This window comes from Gadus macrocephalus, chromosome 3 (genome assembly GCF_031168955.1).
Source record: "Gadus macrocephalus chromosome 3, ASM3116895v1".
NCBI lineage: Eukaryota > Metazoa > Chordata > Actinopteri > Gadiformes > Gadidae > Gadus > Gadus macrocephalus.
Window position 1 is genome coordinate 19,376,830 of NC_082384.1, and position 19,350 is coordinate 19,396,179.

General features: G+C 44.6%; 1 protein-coding gene and 1 long non-coding RNA gene across 2 annotated transcripts; one reads left to right on the plus strand and one right to left on the minus strand.

Annotated features, from left to right (window-relative positions):
- Positions 1–760: 760 nt before the first annotated feature.
- Positions 761–3,438, plus strand: LOC132453532 (uncharacterized). Its single transcript, XR_009524722.1, has 3 exons — positions 761–1,161; positions 1,440–1,585; positions 2,590–3,438. It is a non-coding gene; the product is annotated as an uncharacterized LOC132453532 (long non-coding RNA).
- Positions 3,124–15,463, minus strand: lpar2b (lysophosphatidic acid receptor 2b). The gene is made up of 5 exons (XM_060046397.1): positions 15,276–15,463; positions 9,527–10,045; positions 7,740–8,234; positions 5,994–6,247; positions 3,124–3,849 (listed from the first exon to the last, which is right to left on the minus strand). Exons 2-5 carry the CDS (start codon positions 9,786–9,788, stop codon positions 3,751–3,753), a joined length of 1,110 nt encoding a protein of 369 aa, XP_059902380.1. The 5' UTR covers positions 9,789–10,045; positions 15,276–15,463; the 3' UTR covers positions 3,124–3,750.
- Positions 15,464–19,350: the final 3,887 nt, after the last annotated feature.

Here is a 19,350-nt window from a genome sequence, read left to right on the forward strand (position 1 = left end):
GGGCCACCTCTGACTGAGGGGGAAGAGACGAGGACTCCACTCTGGGCTGTGTCGGTGCTTGCTGATGACGGGCAGGCCTGCTGCGGGGAGCTGCGAGCTAGGGGAAGGCTGGGAAAAGGTTAATGGCCGAAGGAAATGGAGAGATTGCAGAGGAGTCGATTTCACGGGGAGGGTGTGGGGGAATCCCAAGATCAAACGTGCAGGCACGCACGCACACACACACACACACAGTCACACACACACACACACACACACACACACACACACACACACACACACACACACACACACTTCTCCGAACAAAAGACACAAAAGGGTCGGGAGGCTAAATCATGTGTGTTGACTCAGTCGGGATAATATCAAATGACACAAGTGGATCTACAGAAGAATACAGATTTGAAAGCAATGCTGAATGTCTGAGCACCTTACTGTACTATACTATTCCATTTTATTTAGAATTGTCCCCTGGTGCCTGAGTTTTGTATTTTCCTTAACATAAATGAAGACATTTCCACCATAAATGGATGCAGAAGAGGCACGAATCGGTGAAGGCAGATTCCCTAGAAAGCTGGAAACCAAAGAGTTGACTGTCAACATTCCCCGATGTATATAGGCTCCATGTGGGAGGACCCTGAGCAAAACAATGCCCCTGCAGTCGCCGGCCTGCATTCATGTTCACACACACCGCATAGCTCAGAGAGAGGCATACCACCACCACGACACGCCACGCCCATCTCTCCCCTCCAGGTCACCCCAGACCTCTGCTCCACCACCAGGCCCCGGGTCCAGAAGAGAATCGCTCCCTTGGGGGCAAACTTTATCCGTCTACAACGGCTGACCTTTGACCTCGTTGCTCACCATTGACACAACGATCCACCAGCAACAGGTCGCCTGCTGTCAACAGCCATTCCGGTTCCTCCGATGTATGGGAGGTTTTAGAGCAGACTTGTTTCCGGCAGGATGTGGGGAGGGGGCTTTGGCTGCCCACCTATAGGTGCAGGGAAGTGGGCTCCGCCCTAAAGGGATCCCTCTTCTCTCAGGCACTGCTTTGCACTTTGAACATGGAGCCAAGGGTCAAGGTGGTGTAGTGGACTGACTGTAGGGAACAATCCAGTCTGCAGTGGATTGTGGGAAGCATCCAGGTTGAAGGGTGAAATAACGGTGAGTGTTTTTATTACGTCACTCACACACATACACAAAGACACACATTTTGTTAAGTCACCATAATGAAAATTTATTCTGTGAGATATGTTCATAGTCCTAAATGAAGCATGTGAATACTAAGCTGGGGAGAAGCAGCCCTAAAGCGAAACGATGAGGTACGGAATGCCTACGAACCAGTCTTGTGTACTTCAGTCTTCCTTGGTTGACTATTAAGTCAGATCTGAAAATACCATCTGGAAGAAGCCACTTTAAACTCTGTTAATGTGTTCCTACAGACCCGGAGTAAGCTGAAGAAATCGGTTATTTAATATCAAAAGCTTCACAAGATCAGGTCCTTTAGGATAAGTCGGCTCAGACTGCAACTCAACCAACCACTGAAAATAGTACCCACCATACTTCATGGACTTCAATGAGACAACAGGTGTGTCTTTACCGTATGTATTTTGGGGTAGCACATTCTAATTATTACATTACAGAGCACAAAAGAGGCCTCATGGGAGCTCTACTGTGTTGTAGATATGGTCTTCTGGCCTGATCAGGACCGGAGGTTGGAGACAGACTGATTTACATGTAGATCTGTTTCACCTCATTTATATTCTTCTTTTTATTTATTTTTGGCCTATGAAAAGCTTTTTATGTAGTCAGTTCAGTTGAAAATTTTTCTGTATTACAGTAAAAGAAAAAAAATGCTTTGTTACCTTTTTGTACTGATTTCATCATTACATCCACCGAAAGACAGTCTAAACATTTTCTTACTGCAGTTTCAACTATAGGTGTACAGTATGACTCTGGGAAGCTGGGATTGTGAGTTTAGCCCATATTCTGATACGATTGTGTCAATACAATATTTATATGATATATTCACAGTATTGTATAACAATATGGCAACAGTCTTTATACCACCTAATTGCAACTTTTAAAAAAAATAAGCTATTTCTAAACAATTGTATACATTGGAATATGTAACATGGCCTCATCAAAACATATGTAAATAGTATTTTGATGGAAGTGTTTTGAATTGATCACACCAGTGTTTAATTGATGCTCTCTAAGAGATATTAATTTGATTGCTGTGTTTATTGTTTGGTGGAAAAAATCAGTTCTGAGAAGAATTTGTGGAGTTTTGACGAAATTAACTCTTCTCAGGTTTGTGTTTAGAGTTTTGAGAAATTGAGCTATAGTTTCAGAGAACGTGTTTAAACGATTGAGAAAAACTGTAAATCAATATGATAAATACATGAGCTATAGGAAGCAGAGCTGCTTATTTTCCACCATCTCAGAGGAGAAGACAGAAAGTGTCAGTCCAAGTTTATCTGAATAGGAAACGACTCCAGTTAACACACTCTGGAGTAATTAAAATAATGTGTGACGTTTCCTAACTCAAATATGTTCCTCTAAATAAAAAATCCTGATCGTTCCTGCCAGGTGTGTGAACGCGATGGGAGCTTCGTTGTCGCGCAGTGTGTTGTTCGGTAAGAAGAAGAAACACAAGCCGGCTGTGTTCAGGGCCTTGAGCGTGCTGAGGGGGGCGCTGCACATTAAGACACCAAAGAAGAAGAAAAACAACAACAGCCTTCTCACGCTACACGGCTGGGGGACAAAGAAGCAGAAGAAGCAAAAGAGGGAGGGCCCTTTCAAGAGCTGGCTCTCATTGGATGGGAAGGGCAAGAAGAAGAGCAACAAATCGTTTGGCAACAGCATTCCAAAGGACTCTGTATTCAAGCATCTACCAAGAAGACGGAAGGACGGGAATGATGAAGGGAGTGGAAAAGAAGAGAAGGAGACTAAGGGTGGTTTACTTTCCAACAAAGGTCCTCCCCGACCTTTCGTATTGTAATCTCAGGTACACAATGGAACATTGATTAGAGCATCCCAACTCCCCTCCCCTATTTCTGGATTTATAGCTTCCAATAGACTTGCAGCCTTTTAAATCAGCCACACCCCCCCAGACTTAAGACATTTGCAGGTATCAAGCGTTTAATGATAGGTCAGTTTCTATGGGTTAAACATGCAAATTCAACGTTGGGATTCAACCCACAATGCCATCATGTCTGCTGGGTTACAGTTCAAAGGTCAGATCTTTAAATATATTAACATTATGAGATTGATTTGATGTGCACATGCAAACCAAGAGAACAAAACGATAATTCTAAAACGACCCCCCCCACCCCCTCCTTCAGAGTACCCTTGGATTAAGAAAAAAAAGTGCAACAACTTCACCAAAGAAATACAAGTTATACATGGATTCAGCCTTTGATTGTGAACATTTTAAAACTCTTGGTCTCAAATTGAACCCTGCCGTCATTGGATGACTATAAATACAAGGCTGATTCAAGCCCTACTATTTTTTGCCTTGTTTACTGCACACATAGAAATAAAATTCCAAACACTAAGATGATACATGAACTTTTACAATGCAATCAAATATTGACCTGCACTATGCTTTCTGGGTAATAACATTATGAAAGACAAAAAAAAATATTCATAATGTATTCATAGTCAGTATTCATGAGCAATACAAAAAAAAAAATACAGATAAAATATGATACAAAATGAAGTGGCAAATGTTCTTGATTCAGGTGAACGCTAATTCTCCGAGGAGTCCAGGGCGTCTTTGGATCCTAGGACACTTTTGGAGGCTCCGTTCTTCAACTCTGTCAATGTAGTACCTTGACCCTTAAGAGGCTACAGTAGCGGACGAAAAAGGGAAGATAAAAGATGAAGGATATAGAGATAGTTAAAAAAAGAGGGAAAGGGGTGTAGAGTAGGTGTAGCAGATTGTTAAAAAATAGACAGAATCAGGTTGAAGGAAGAGAAAGAAATTATATGGAGTTAGTCAAAGTCCAAACTGTTAAATTAATACATCAATTAAAATCAAAGCACAACCATTTTGTTTGTCACCTACGTCTGACTCATTGTGTAGGGAAACAATAAGTTCATGACTGCACTAAAGCCCATAATGACTGACAGACAGACAGAAACAGCACACAGCTACACAACAGACAAACAGGCAGGTGTAGATTCCAATACACATTTATTAATTCAACCCCAAAAATAGTATGTACAGCATAGTATGAAGCATTTTATTCCAGAATAACATCGTACATAACAGTAAGCCTTCAATATGAAAAGGCATGTCATTTACGAACAAAATATAATTGGCTTCAGTCTCGGCTTGTATTGTACAATTAAAAAGAAAAAGAAAAGTACCTGTAGGGGTTATAACCATTGAGCACTTTACCGTGACGTGATCTGGTAATGTATCGTGTGTCTGTATTGTGGTGGGGAGCAGTGTGGTGTGTGTCTGAACCATCCTAGCTCTAAGCTATGGTGCCCCCCCCATGACCCCACCCCCCACCCCTCGCTTTTTCTATCCCCTGTTTGACAGGATGTGTAAATATTTTAACCACGAGGGACATCCGCACACGCACATGCTAGCAAGGCAGCTACGGCGATGTAGTTTCGAAGCGACATCTTCCAGAGCGTTGGGTGTTTAGACATGAAGAGTCACCCCGTGAGACGGAGGGGCAGGGTGCATGGCTTCAATATACACAAGAGGCCGAGGCCCACCAGGAGGAAACGCTCACGAACCTCTGGAGTGGGTTAGCGGCATGCAGGGCAAGACGACACACAACGCGTTACACGCCACGCAAAACACAGAAAACACAGGCCCGAGCATAACAAATATACAGTGAATACACATATACACACACAAATGTGTCAACGGGTTTTTCCCGGTGCATCGAGAAATACGGCTAATATTTAAAAATACTTTTCTTTTTTTTTTGCTCTTTCAAATAAAAAGTAAAAAAAATGCGGGATTGGAGAACGTAACTGAAAAACGTGAAAAGGGCTTTTGACTATCGGCAAGAATATTGAAAAGCACACAATTCTTGTGCTAAAATTCTTACTATTTAGATTCCTGTTTCATTGGAATTGTTAAAGCACTTGGCTATCCTTGGCTAAACAAGGCGTTGTACAAATCAGGACTCACGGTGCAGCACAGAGTGGACCTGAACACTAGAGGGATGTGTGCACGGTGTCCCCAGCTCTGCACAACACAACAATAAAGTGATTCAATTGGCATATACCTTCCCTGCATGCCTAGTTCCACATTTAAGCAGAACAGACCCCATAATTCCCTTTGTTCCGTTCTGTTACACTAATCTAGGTTTGTTTATTGTTATTTAGCAACGTTAAGGACATACGTCATTCTACCTCAACGCTGGAAATTCTTGCAGTTGACGGCAAAATAAAACTACAACTTAACAATTGCATCAAATACTAAATCTTGCACAGGGAATCAAGAAGGCCTGTCTAATATTGGCATATGAACAATGCTGATTGTTTTCCGATACCGTCCTAATCGGTTGTCTTAACCGCGGGTCGAATTAAAAAGAACAGCGTCGAACTGTGCGGCCGTGATTGACACCCTGCGTGGCGGACTAACGCGGGGCATGCATCCCGGGCGCGGGTGACACATGCATCATGCACATCTGTGCCAAAAGCTGGGCCGGCATCATCAGAAGGGGTGAGTCCAACCAAAAGCGCGTTAGCTTGCTGTTAAAACGGCAATCGTCTCGTCACAAGCCAGGGTGTCACGACCATCTGTGCGCTAGCACCATTCCAATCCCAAGACGCTTTACCCCCACCCGCCCGCCCGCCCACCCACCCAGCCCTCTAGCCGCCTAGCCGCGAGGGCTTCGACCGCTGCGTGGGGGGGGGGGGGGGTTTCAGTGCTTGGCGTCATGAATGTTTTCGTCGGGGTGACCCCCGTTGTCGTGGTGACCCCCGTTGTCGTGGTGACCCCCGTTGCTCTCGGACAGTACCTCTTGCTCCATGCTGGTGAAGCGGGCCGCCGACTCCCCGCCGCGGCCCCGCCGACACGGGAAGCACAGGATGCGCTTGAAGGTCCGCCACATGTCCTTGTCCCTGAAGGAGTAGATGATGGGGTTGACGAAGGAGTTGCACTCGGCCAGCACCAGGCAGTACTTCTCGTAGCGGAGCACCTTGCAGCTGTCGCAGCCCAGGCCGTCCAGCAGCAGCACCACCAGGCCGGGTGTCCAGCAGATCACGAAGCAGCCTGCAAGTGGGGGGGGGGGGGGGGGGGGGGGGGAAAGGGGGAACATTGGGCAGGGCTGAGTGGGGTGCATCAACAGTCATTAGGCGGGCGCCTCGAAACATTGCGAAAGAGTGATTTAGATTGAGTTTTGAGAAGTCAATTTTAATGAGATGTCGTTAACGAGCGAGGCAGCGGACCTGGCTTAAAGGTGACATGTTATACCACCAGGTGTGCCGTTACAAGCACTTTTGAAAATCTGCCTCTTTTGAAATCACAAGTTGGCGTGTCCACCTAGATGTATGATGGATAGATGAGCAATGTTTGCTGCAGTCCACTGGGTAGGCTGGTACACTGATCTATACAGCAAACATCTACGTTGGCGTACACGCCCACTCGTGATGTCAGAAGAGGCCGATTTTCAAAGCGGCTTGTAACGGCCAATCACACTCAAACCTGGTGGTAAAAATGTGTCACCTTTAAATTGAGTTTTGAGAACTCAATTTTAATTGAGATGTCATTAACGAGCAAGGCAGAGGACCTGGTTTAAGCCTGCCTACATGGGGGACCCGAGAGGCATGGGGGCTCGACCCTGAACCTCTCGGCTTGGGAATCGAACCCCCGAACTATCCTGCAACAGAGGGTAACATTAAGGGGGTCAAATAAGGGGTAGCCAGGGGAGAGAAGCAAAAAGACCCCTCTGTTCCCCCCGAACAGCGGAACACAAAAGTAGACACACGCACACAGTGTGTGGAATGGGTTTGGTCCCAGTGATCCGGTTTCATTATCATAATACAAAGTGGGATAGGAATTCATACTTCTCACACACACAGGCACAAAGCAAGGACGACTGGGAGCCCACCGATGTATGCGCAAGATAGAAGGTTATGGGAAGATTATGCACCCATACGCGCACACACACACACTCACACGCACGCACACCAAAGAATGTTATGCGTCATGGTGGTTTAGGAGTCTTGTTCTGTCTGGGCACGTTTGGGGTTTCTCCAGCCCATTTTACGTAGCAGTAATGTAGCAGGCTGCACCGCGAGGCTCCAGCACACCCCCCCACCAGAACCAACACATTTGCAATGTATTCATAAAGAGTTAAAGAGAGCAGATGGAGGTGAACACGGAGACACTGGCCAGATCAACAATAGGAAAAAAAAGGAAAACGGCTGTAGCCAAACCGCCCGGGGACAGAAGAAAATGTGCAGGAGAGTGCGGCAGAGAGTGCGAGCGACGGAAGGGTGGGACAGGTTTAGACACGGCGGAGCGGACGCAGCATGCCTGCCCGGGACTAGTGTGTAAACACAAAGGCATCCCAAGAGCCTCCTGGAACTCATGCACGTGCACGTACTGCTGGAGGATTCCTGTGTGAGGGTAACCGCCCGCCCGTGAAGACCACCCTACCTTATAGAGAACCCGCGGTTACCATCCAGAACATACATCTCCTATAACAGGAGCACCTCCCCCCTGCCCATATTAGGACAATCCCTGGCTGAGTGCGCCTTACCCAGGATCATGGAGACGGTCTTCATCAGGTTGACAACCGTCTCCTTGTGCCGCACCTGGCTGGTGTGCTGCGACATGCGCTGGCTCTTGTGGCGCACGTACAGGAAGATGCGCATGTACACCGCCAACATGACGGTGAAGGTGAGCAGGTTGAGCAGGCCCCAGAACACCAGGTAGCTGCGGCTGTACATGGGCGCCATGGTGGAGCAGTTCTTCAGGTCGCACAGGCAGTGCCAGCCCATGGTCGGCACCAGGCCCATGAGGATGGCCACCAGCCAGATGCCGATGATCAACATGACCACCCGGCGATTGGTCATCTTGCTGTGCAGCTGCATGGTGAAGATGGTCTGGTGGCGCTCCACGGCGATGGCCAGCAGGTTGACCACGGAGGCCGTGAGGCTGGTGTCGATCAGCCCCTGGCGCACAAACCACTGGTACTTGGACAGCTTGCTGGTCCAGGGGCCCGTGTGGAACATGAGGTGGAGGTAGGAGATCCCTGGGGGAGGTGAACGAGAAAGGGGCACGTGTGACTAGAGTAGAGTGGAGCAGCGCCTGACGTTTGTTTCAGAGACGAGCCAAGCTAACGTGACCGCGGACGCTATCGCTTACGCTGAAGCTAACGTTATCGCTAAAGTTAACGCTCATGCTATCGCTAACGCTCACGCTATTGCTAACGGTCATGCTATCGCTTATGCTAAAGCTAAAGCTCACACTATCGCTAACACTCATGCTAAAGCTAAGCTTATGCTCATGCTATCGCTCACGCTAAAGCTAAAGCTAACACTAAAAGGACCTGGGTCAACACAAGAGAATGTTACTTCTTGGGACATGAGCGTATGTTCGGGTCCCAAGAAGTAACATTATCTTATAGGGTGCAAAGTAAAATTCTCCTACATTCTCTTGTGTCGATAAAAACATGGATGGCTAGGAAATAGCTCACATGGAAGGGTATAGTAACAAAAAGGCCAACTGTATGATTACTTTTTGTTTGCTTTATGAAGAACTGCAGTTCCATTTTATTTCAAAATACAATTAAATTGTGAACCCCACTTTAAGAGTCTACTTTCTTTTATCAGAGCCAACGGCTTTGCTAGATATGTTTGATAATATATGCAGTCTTCCGTCTTAAATCTTCTTCATTTTGCACCTTTGTCCATGTGTGAACACATGTCATTCAGTTTTAGCCATGGTTAATGTAAATTATTACAATAAAGTTAATCCATTATATCTCAATGACATGAGAATTTGGTCATAGGATGTGAGAAGTTGAAAACAAAAATATGTCAAAATGTATACAACTATACAAGCAGTGTTCTGATTCTGAGGTCAAATAATTCTTTAAATGGCTTGCAATGAACCCATCTGTGCAGCTGTTACCATTCATGTGAGCGGGGCATCTGATTCACATTGGGTTTCATATCCTGGTGCAAAGTACTCACATCCACAATGTTGGGACTTGGTACAATTGTATGTTTTAAGCTGCTGCTTCTCCAGCCAACCACAGCCAGAGAGCGGTACGCTTTCTGTACTTCTTTCCCGAAAGAAGTACCCTTATCCGAAATGTCTCTAATGTCACATCTACAAACTCTTATCCTGTGTAACATTCAAATCTTCAGAGCATATCTATAGAAAAAAATCCTAAAAACAAATGTCTAAATTCACAATTGACGGTTTAGCGATGGTAGGCACGTTTTGCATCACGCATGGTGTGATCACCGCGATTTATAAATCGCGTTCAGTTCCACCTCGATGCCGGTTTGAACTCGATTAACGGCTCAGCCCCAGTACCTGAGAGGAGGTCAGCGGCCGCCAGGTTGCCCAGCAGGTAGTAGATGGGGAAGTGGAAGCGGCGGTTGACGAAGATGGCCAACATGACCAACAAGTTGGAGAGGATGACGATGAAGCACACCAACATGCCCAGGCTCACGATGACGTAGTCCCGTCTACGCCAGTGGTCGCTGATGTTCTTGCCGCTCTCTTCGTAGAAGAACTTGACCGAGCGGTTGTAGTAGCAACCGCTGACGTCCTCCTCAGTCCTGTCCATCAACATGATGTGCTGGAGGTGGGGGGGGGGGAGGCTGAGCTGAGAGAAATGGGATTAAGGCGGGGAGAGAGTGGCCCAGGCAGGCCCTGTGGAGGCCGGTCCGACCTCAGAAAGGGTAGGGTTTGACGGGGGAGGTTTTTAGATAGTGACCCTGTCTAGGTGGAACACCGGCACACCATTGTATGGTAGGAAGGGAGGATGCAGGAGTTGAGGAGAAGCCTTTGGTGTTGGCCGGTCTGAGACTCTGGACCTTCCCGGTATACCTGAGGGGAAAGATGCATTTTTTTTTAGAAGGAAAGCCATCACTTTTGTTTTACTGAGGCGTCCTCAGACATGGAGCTTCATGCAAGAAACACTTTTGTGTTTTATAATATTCTCTTAGATACAATGTACACAATGTATGATTTCGACTTTTCTACAAGACGCATACAGTGGACAGAGCAAAGAAAAATAATAAAAATTGTATGGTCAAACAATTTCTATTCCATGAAAAAGAACAGGTGCTCCGATACCGCTACTAAATATTATGCATAGATTTTTTTATGTATTTCTGAAAGTAGGACTCAAACTCACATTCGCATCTGCGCACGTGTTCAATTATGAACTGGCGGGATGCAGCTGTTTTATGCTCTATTTAGGACAGTTTCCTGTACTTAAAAGCATTAGCAGAATCTAATGTTCCACACTCGTACAACTTTTGTACACAGAAAAGTAACATTGAATCAAGGAAAAGATAGAGGTTCTTTCCTGAAGCCCATTGAGAGTTCAAAACTGCTGTGGATATTTCTGTGATAAAAACACCACGCATTATACCATCTCCTTATACATCTAAAAGTCTTTAAATGTAAAATGAGGTAAAAAATGACACACACAGTCACACACACACACACACATTTTGACAACAAACCACCTATAAACGAGTCAAAGGTCCCACCCTTGTTTTAGCACTGTCCCTGAAAACCAATGCTTACAGTAAACTTGCCATGGCCACAATCCCCCATGGTGTAGTTCTTGTCTGTTTGCGCTCTTGTAATCCTGTAAAAGTACCAATGCATTTATTCAGAAGGCTGAGTACAGCCAGAGAAACGCCTCGCAATTACACAATCCAGTTATGTAACCCAATCTACACACACACACACACACACACACACACACACACACACACACACACACACACACACACACACACACACACACACACACACACACACACACACACACTGGACTAATAACATGACTAATATTTGATCAGTCAGGCCCACATACAGCTTGTAAATCTGGTTCTTGAGCCGGTTCCATTCAGGATACTTGTCGTTACTAAGCAAACCGACCTTGCGCTAACACCTATTTTGAGCGGCCTTTTGTTCCATCCCCTCTTCAACCTGGAGAATATGACATGCTCGCTGGTCGTTACATGCCGTCTCCATCTTATTGGAGCACACCGGCGGTTAAGCAATCATCACCCTTTAATTCAATGGTATTGAAAGGAAGAGACCTTAACATTTAATAAACATAATATTCCTGGGGCATGGTGTTTTGCACACACATGTGTAATCTTTAAATCCAAGTCCAAGTGAAATTACAAATAAGCCAAACTTTAATATTCTAGTTAATACTAGGGCTGGGATAAACGATTATTTTTTAACATTTTATAACATTTCAATAGATGTTTATTGCCTTTAAATTCCAAAATAAAAGTGCAAAGTAATGCATTCTTAGAATTCTACGGTGCTCGGTCATCTGCAGCTGCTACCAGGTGGCGCCTCTTCAGGTGCTGGTGAATTGCCGTGGTGCTAGAATGGAAAGTCATCTCCATTTTGCAAAGACGACATATCATGGAATCGGTTCCTTTTACATTAAATAATTCTCATACTTTAGAGGAACGAGTGCGTGGCGCCTTGCACTTATGAAAGTCTGAGGAGCCACTCGCGTTGCTACTACGCTCCGGCGCCGCATTTATTATTTATTATTGTTTTTATTTATTTTTAATCGACGCGCATTTTTCGCGTCGACGTAATTTATGCGTCGACGTCATCGATTACGTCGACGCGTCGTCCCAGCCCTAGTTAATACCTGTGCTCAGATTTTCCTCAGTTCCTCTTTCCCAAGTTTGCATTATTCCGCTGAATTTTCTTGCGATTGACTTACAGGGCTGATAGGAAGTGAAATTATCTGTGCCTGAAATGATCCAATACATTCAAAGACACCATAGAGAATTGCCTTTCTTGACAACAATAAAAGAAGCGGAACTCGCACACCATGTAGCCGATGCAACAATACGTTTTATTGCATAAAAGTGTAAAGTGCTACCCAAAGTGAGTGCAAAACGTTTTCAGTCCCATTCAGACCATCCTCAGTGCAAACATACAAAGGCAAAATACTTCCTTATATAGACGACGCCTAGTTGGCGGCAGACATGTCAATCAAAAGGTCAGGTAGGTTGACGTGTTGACTAGACATTTTAAAAGGCACCGCTCACCTATTTTCACTTTTCTTGACAACCTACATGGCCGAGCTCAAGCCTGAATTCAGGTACCATGCCTGAACTCTATCAGGCCTGTGACTAAGTGGACTAGTGCTCACTGCTCATGTGTGAACACACTCCTGGAGACCAAAGCCGCAACAAGAGACATGATCCTGAAATGTTTGTGCTGAGGCAGAGCAATAACATTCCTGCTACTGATCTGAGTGGAAAGGCAAGGGAAACAGTGTCCGGGGAAACACCCTCTGGATGCTTAATGTTAATCTATCGTTAGGACAGGAAAAGGATTGATAGCGGCTAGTCCTGGGCAATAAATCATTAAATTATGGTATCGTGATAGACTTTTGATCAATATCAATATAAAACATGTTCAATATACACAGCGATAAGCGACTGGACCACCAAATCTAGCAGCTGGGTTTGTTACACAAACACGGTTCCATACTTATTTACAATATTACAACAATAAGTGTTTTTCATTGTTGTATCGACATTTGAGTATTTATCAATGAAGAACAGTGGAAGGTCATATTAAGTGCTATACGGAAGTGTTTAAATCCAGAATGGTAATTCCTAGTCTCATTTTTTTTTGGACCAGTTATCGATATCGATCAGTATGATCAAGTTATATCACGATATGTCTTTCAGCCATATCACCCAGGCATAATAGCGGCTCTACCCGAACCTGAATGAAAAAAACCTCCTGTTGTGTAGTGTCTAACTAAGTACATTTGCAGCCGTTATTCTCAAACATGCCGCTCCCTTGAAACTTCCGTCTGTGCGAAAAAGATGGTATAAGCCAAAGCAACATCCCCATCTGCTAATTTGCGTCCAGAAATCTGAATGAACATGCAGTCTCACACCCCACAGACATCTTGTGGAAATGGGTCCCGAGATAACCAAATGGGGCAGCTAGCACCTTTTTACTCATTTCCTTTGTTGCTTCATCATAGCACTCCTTTACAGGATGTCGCTGTCAAAGAGCAGCACGCTGCCTTCGACTGTGCCGAAGGTTGGTTTTAACAAACACCCCCCCTGACTAGTCATGCACGTGTTTAATGGATCGCAGAGGAAACAGGAGCATAAACAGTACTGATGGGGTTATAAAATGTATAATTAGGGGTAATTTTATAACCATATAAAAGATTAAACGTTCGTGCTCACTTTATGAATAAGACATTTGCTTTCAATACACCAAACATACGGTGAAAGGTCCAAGTTGGTAAAGCCTAAACTGGTTATCATTTCTGGAATATCCACCATGTAGCTAGTGTATCGACTGGTGTGCGATACTTGATTGGCTGGTTTGACTCATTCAGCCAAATCCAGTTTGGCACACCGCCGGTCTATACACCAACTAGTTATCACTTCCAGAATATCCTCCATGCAGCAAGTGTACCGACCGATTTGGCATGCTTGATTGGATAGAAAAGTAATTTCAACATATTTGAAGAGGTGCCTCTTGTTTTGGTTTTATCATAGCCCTACACAACACCTAGCTCTTCTTAATTTGCCATAATGTATATTTAATTTGCATCCAGTTGCCTCTCAAAGATAGCCCAACACCAGAGCACCACATGTTGGTGAGACACGGCCTAACCAACAGAGTCAAACGATGCATTTGTCTGTAGCTGTGAATTTATCATATACAAGATCCACGAGTTGTGTGTAAATGGAGTGAGTTGCATCAGTAAACACAGGTTTGCTCTCAACCCGCTCATTACCAGAGACACGCCCGCCTGTCTTCTCCCACTCCCTCCAAAACAAAGCCAAGAGCTCAACTTTACAACAGCAATCTCTGCTCTATTGGTCTCTGCATGTTCTTTTAACAATGTTACAATTGTACCGGTTGCAAAGGGTATTGAACCATCCCTTGTTCCTACTGGAAACTAAAGTAGGACTCAACACTAGACAGCTTGAGATCAGGAGGCCGACTCAGGGTGTAAGTTCTATGACAATACTAGGTACACATTGGTAGGTCTTCAGAAAACAAACTTCCTTCACCGACAAAACCATGTTCAAGCGTCAACATCCAGCCAGTAACTTCAGGAGAATGCACCTGGTTTAAAAAACGAACTGGCACATTTTACTCAAAAATGTTGAGTAAAACAACACGAAGCAAACATAGCATATAATGGGCATATGAAATGCTTTAATAAGAGAACTGTGTGTGTGTGTGTGTGTGTGTGTGTGTGTGTGTGTGTGTGTGTGTGTGTGTGTGTGTGTGTGTGTGTGTGTGTGTGTGTGTGTGTGTGTGTGTGTGTGTGTATCGCGTCAACAAGGGTGGTCAACCTCCTTTACGCAAAAAAGAAAAAGAAAAAAAGGTTTCACAAAACGAGGCGTTGTGGATATACAAATTGCTTTAGGTCAAGGTCTACGTCATACACCAATATCCATTGACAGTAATGTGTCATGCAGGTAATTTCAGAACAGGCTAGGATTAAGACTGGAAGACTCCACTACTGCGAGTGACTAAAAAAAGGGCTTGCCTAAGGTCAGATTGCTGCAGGTGGTGGCGGGGAGCAGGCCCTATAGTTGTGTTAAAGATAACAGGTTGACGAAACGTGAAACAAGACTTGACTTGGGAACGCGGAGCAGCACGTTCAAGTCTAAACAAAAAGTGCAGGTTACATGTGGTGATCAGGCAGCAGAGAGCTCCTATCCCAGGACCTTGAGACGCGGCGGCTCCCACCGCAAGCTGACCCGTCAGACAAGGACAACGCGCCAGAAAACAGATTTGAATTGTTTTTGTTTCGTTGGATTTCATCCAGAATCCAAATCACAATTTGTTCAGTTTTGTCAAACAACACAACAACCGCTCTCTTTTTGAATCGGCTCTTTTGCTTTACTTAAAAGTTGTTTTAAAAAAAGAGCGAGTCGGTCCATGGCAAGTAGGATAAAGAGGCTCCCATTTTTGTTGCCTCACTCACTCATTAGCCTACGATACTCTCTAAAAACAGTTTAAACAAAGGAACTCGTGTAGGAAAAAGCCAACGGATTGTTTTACTTACTGCTGCTCTATTACTAGTGCTTCTCCATTCCAGATGTTTCTAAAAGGGTCCGTCTTCCACCAACAAAAGTGGTTTATTCCACCGTGTGTTCCCTTTAAGGCTCCCCTGTCGTAGCCTACCTGTGGCGGTGAGCACTGAGCAGAGTGGCTGAACCACTGAGAAAGGGCGCGGCGGCGGCGACGGGAGAACACGAGCTCGCACGATAAAGGGTTTCGGTCTGATCCGCTCAACCTGAGCGAGTGGTACCCGCCCCCAACACCCCCTCCCGAAGGAAGAGCCAATAGACGTTAAGATTGAAATATGAGTGACAAGGTATGAATTGAAATTCGGCACCACTTTTTACTTCTTCTTTTTTTTCACTGTAAATCATTAATGCAGCCTAGCGGGACACAATGTGTCAGGCAGGTTAATAGAGGCTCCAATGTAAACGATTCTGGCAGGGGAATGGTGGTTTCAACCTGTAAATAAATAATAGATGGGTCCGTTGAAAATGATGCTGAAAGTCAGAGTGAATGACGCCGATGTGATTGTGCATACAAAGGGAGGCGGTTGGTTTAAATCTTTTGTCAGGGAAATAGGCCTCCATGGGTCTTGGGACCGCTGTAAAGAGACAACGGCCTGGCTGTTTGCTTTTAGGTTGATGCAATAGTGTTTATGGAACCTCGGAGACCTTCCGATTAGGTCAACATTATCTTTCATTAAAACGTGACTCAGAGAGCGATAGAGGGAATTAAAGGCGGGACGGGGGCAACAGACAGATGGGGTAAATGGGGGGAAGAAGTGGTGGGGGTAACGACAGAGAGGATCTTTCCCGTTTATGTGAGTGGCTGAGTGGGCGGAGGTGAGCACACGCGAGGAGCCGTGAGTCTACATTTACTTTCCTTATGGGTCGTGTTGTATGACATAAGTATGAGGGGCCGTTTAGGACATAACTAATTGAGACACTCTCACACACATACCTATGAAACACTCTTACACTCACTACTGAAACGCTCACACACTCACTACTGAAACACTCACACATACATACATACTCTTCTGAAACACTTACACATACATATGAGAAACACACACGCATACATACATACCTCTGTGGCATATACACATACATATGAAATGCTTACATTCATGCAAGTGAAACATTTATACGTATCTATCTGAAACACTCATGCAAGCACATATTTGTATGAATGTTTCAAATGTATGAATACGTTTTTCAGTTATATGTATGTATGCTCTTACATGAGGATGTGCAAGCGTTTCACATGTAGTATGTGAAACGTAGTATGCATGTAGTAGTATACATGTAGTATGCGCGCACGCACCCACACACACACACACACACACACACACACACACACACACACACACACACACACACACACACACACACACACACACACACACACACACACACACACGTAACTTCCCATAGTCCCCCAAAACGTCTTCGCTGTATGACTGGTGCATGCCACATCTCAGCCCGTGATGTTTAGCGTCCAAACACAAGAGGTTTCTATAGCGAAACACCACCACCACCAAAACATGTTGACTCTCCCATTGCAAAAAGAATGCGAGGGAATCGGTATTTATGAAAGCCCAAGGCCACCGAGCAGCAGCAGCACCAGCACAGGGAGATATACCTCTGTCCCCCATCTACCAAGAGATACAGGGCAGGCTGGCTGCAGATCGCACCATGGCCCATATGCGTGTGAGCGGACCGGATAAGACGTTGTTAGGAATGGATTTGACCTGTAGCGAAGGAGACAGAGACCGAGGGGTAGATGTAATGTAATGTGTGCTGGTGTTGGCGGACTTGGAGGACTTGGGTCTTGGAGTAGTGCTGGGGCTAACATTGGGCGGTTAGGGAACAGCCCGATTGAAGGGAACGAATTAAGAGATCCCTGTAGATCAATGTGTGCACTATAAAACCTCTTGGATGTGGGCGAATGGAAATGCATGTCAGCAAATTTGTGTGTGTCTGTGTGTTTTGCTCTCCCAGATGAGCCAAAGTGTGTGGAAATGACACTTTGTCACCAAGTATGCCTTTATCACATGTGGAATTCCTTAGGATCATCTGGCATCCATTTAGCAAAGTCCTTGATGACTCAACGACTTGTACCGTTCCTCCCTCTCATCCCCCAAAAACACACACACACACACACACACACACACACACACACAACTACCATCATCCCAACTCTGACATCAACTTGCTTGTTGAGTTTGAGGAAACATGGTCTCTCCCAAGGCCACACAAAACAACAGCGACATGTGTGAACATTGACGGTCATAGCAACGCTGTGACCTTGTTCTTTCATACATACACCGGATATGAGAAGAGCATGTTTGTACCTTTTGTTTACTTGGAGTAGGTCTGTTAATGGTATCCATCCCGCTGCAGCACAACTAGTTGTGTAACCAGGGTCCTGGAATGCCAAGTGGGCTTGCGGTCATGCATTTACAAGTGTGCCTTGTCCAAGAAACACAACGCAAGAGTCGTTGATGACAACACAGATCCAGTCAGTGGTTACATAGATGTCCAAACAGCAAGATGTTCCAGTTTTGGACATTTTATTTTTATTACAGGAACATTAGTTTTCATTATGTTGAGGATGGTGCTCTTGTTGCGGTCTTCAGTCATAGCCCACATACTTTTTTCTTTCTCTTCCGCTTAACAAACTTTAAGATCATCAATGGTCAGTGGTCAAACTATCTTTGCTGTTTCTCTTTCCCTCAGTCAAATTTCCTTCCTTTGGAAGTTTGGTTAGCGTTCATGGAAGGTCACGCACATGCTAAATGCTCTTCGGTAGAATTGTAACAAGGAGTTCATTTTGCCAGATGATATAATGGCTGTTTAAGTGAAGCCAGGAGACACTGCTCCGCTGATGGTTTGATCAGAGCAGTACGTCCCTGCAATATTGTACTGTAACTGACACGACAGCACTGAATAAAAGTAGTATCCCACTACCAGCTTTAGACAAAGGCCATCCAAAGAAGAATGAGCAAGTGCCCAGGAGGCCTTCAAAGCCAAGGGAAACCCAAACTTCCCTTTGTCCGGTCCCTGGTTGGTCTTTCATTGGCTCTGATGAAAAAGGATTTCCTTTGGCACACTTGTTTACAGCCAAGTGTTTGATTCAATGGAGCGCGATCATGGAAAGACACACAGGCAGCAAGAACCACGCGTCTTCCAAGAGGCAATGAATGTTCAGAGTGTCATAGTCACAATGGGCACTAGCCAAGGCACTAGGATACAAAGGAACACGGACCAAAAAGGGGTTCTCACTGGTTTATGTTTGTTATAAGGAGGCAAAAGGTAAAACCACAATAGGTTATCAGTGGTGATACAAACATAACACCTTTCGATCTGAATAAGGAAGGGAGTTAACTTTGGATGCAAGGTGACTTTGTAAAAAGCAGATTAAACTGGTAATAAAGTAAAGAGTTATAGAATTAAGTTATACTTTCGTGAGAACTGCTGCCTCCTGCATCATGTTTGAGGGCCTTTTCTTGACTTCACTCAATTATAAAGCTAATGCGACATGCAAAACCACAATGGCAATTCATCTTATTTGACAGTCAAATACAGTGATGTTTGTGTTGTGGTCCGCCAAATAGCTGTGGGAAAGGTTTGAACCCTTCTAAAGAAGCAGATGTCAGTATACTCTGTTCCACCCAACTATCTTTTAAAATATTATATTATTCAAAAAGTGTGGGATACTCTGATTAAAAATAGCAGCAAAAGAATCACGGTACCTATATTGAGGTCCCGTTTGCTAATTTCGTGATAATACATTTATCAGCTCATCGGCTCCCTCTCCAGGCTTAAAGTAAAACTTTCATCATGATGAATCAGTATTTTTACAAGCCAGATCACATGTGTAAGATAGGATGTATAATTATGTAAACATAAAACATAGGCAATGGAATGTCAGTCTTTTAACTTCTAACTTTCTTTGTAATTGCGATTGTGTATATTTATATTAGAATTAAATTCAGTCACAAATCTTTGACTATGAATAAATAGGGTTTGTATGCCTTCATGTTATCATTTATGAATCATTTTGAAAGTAGC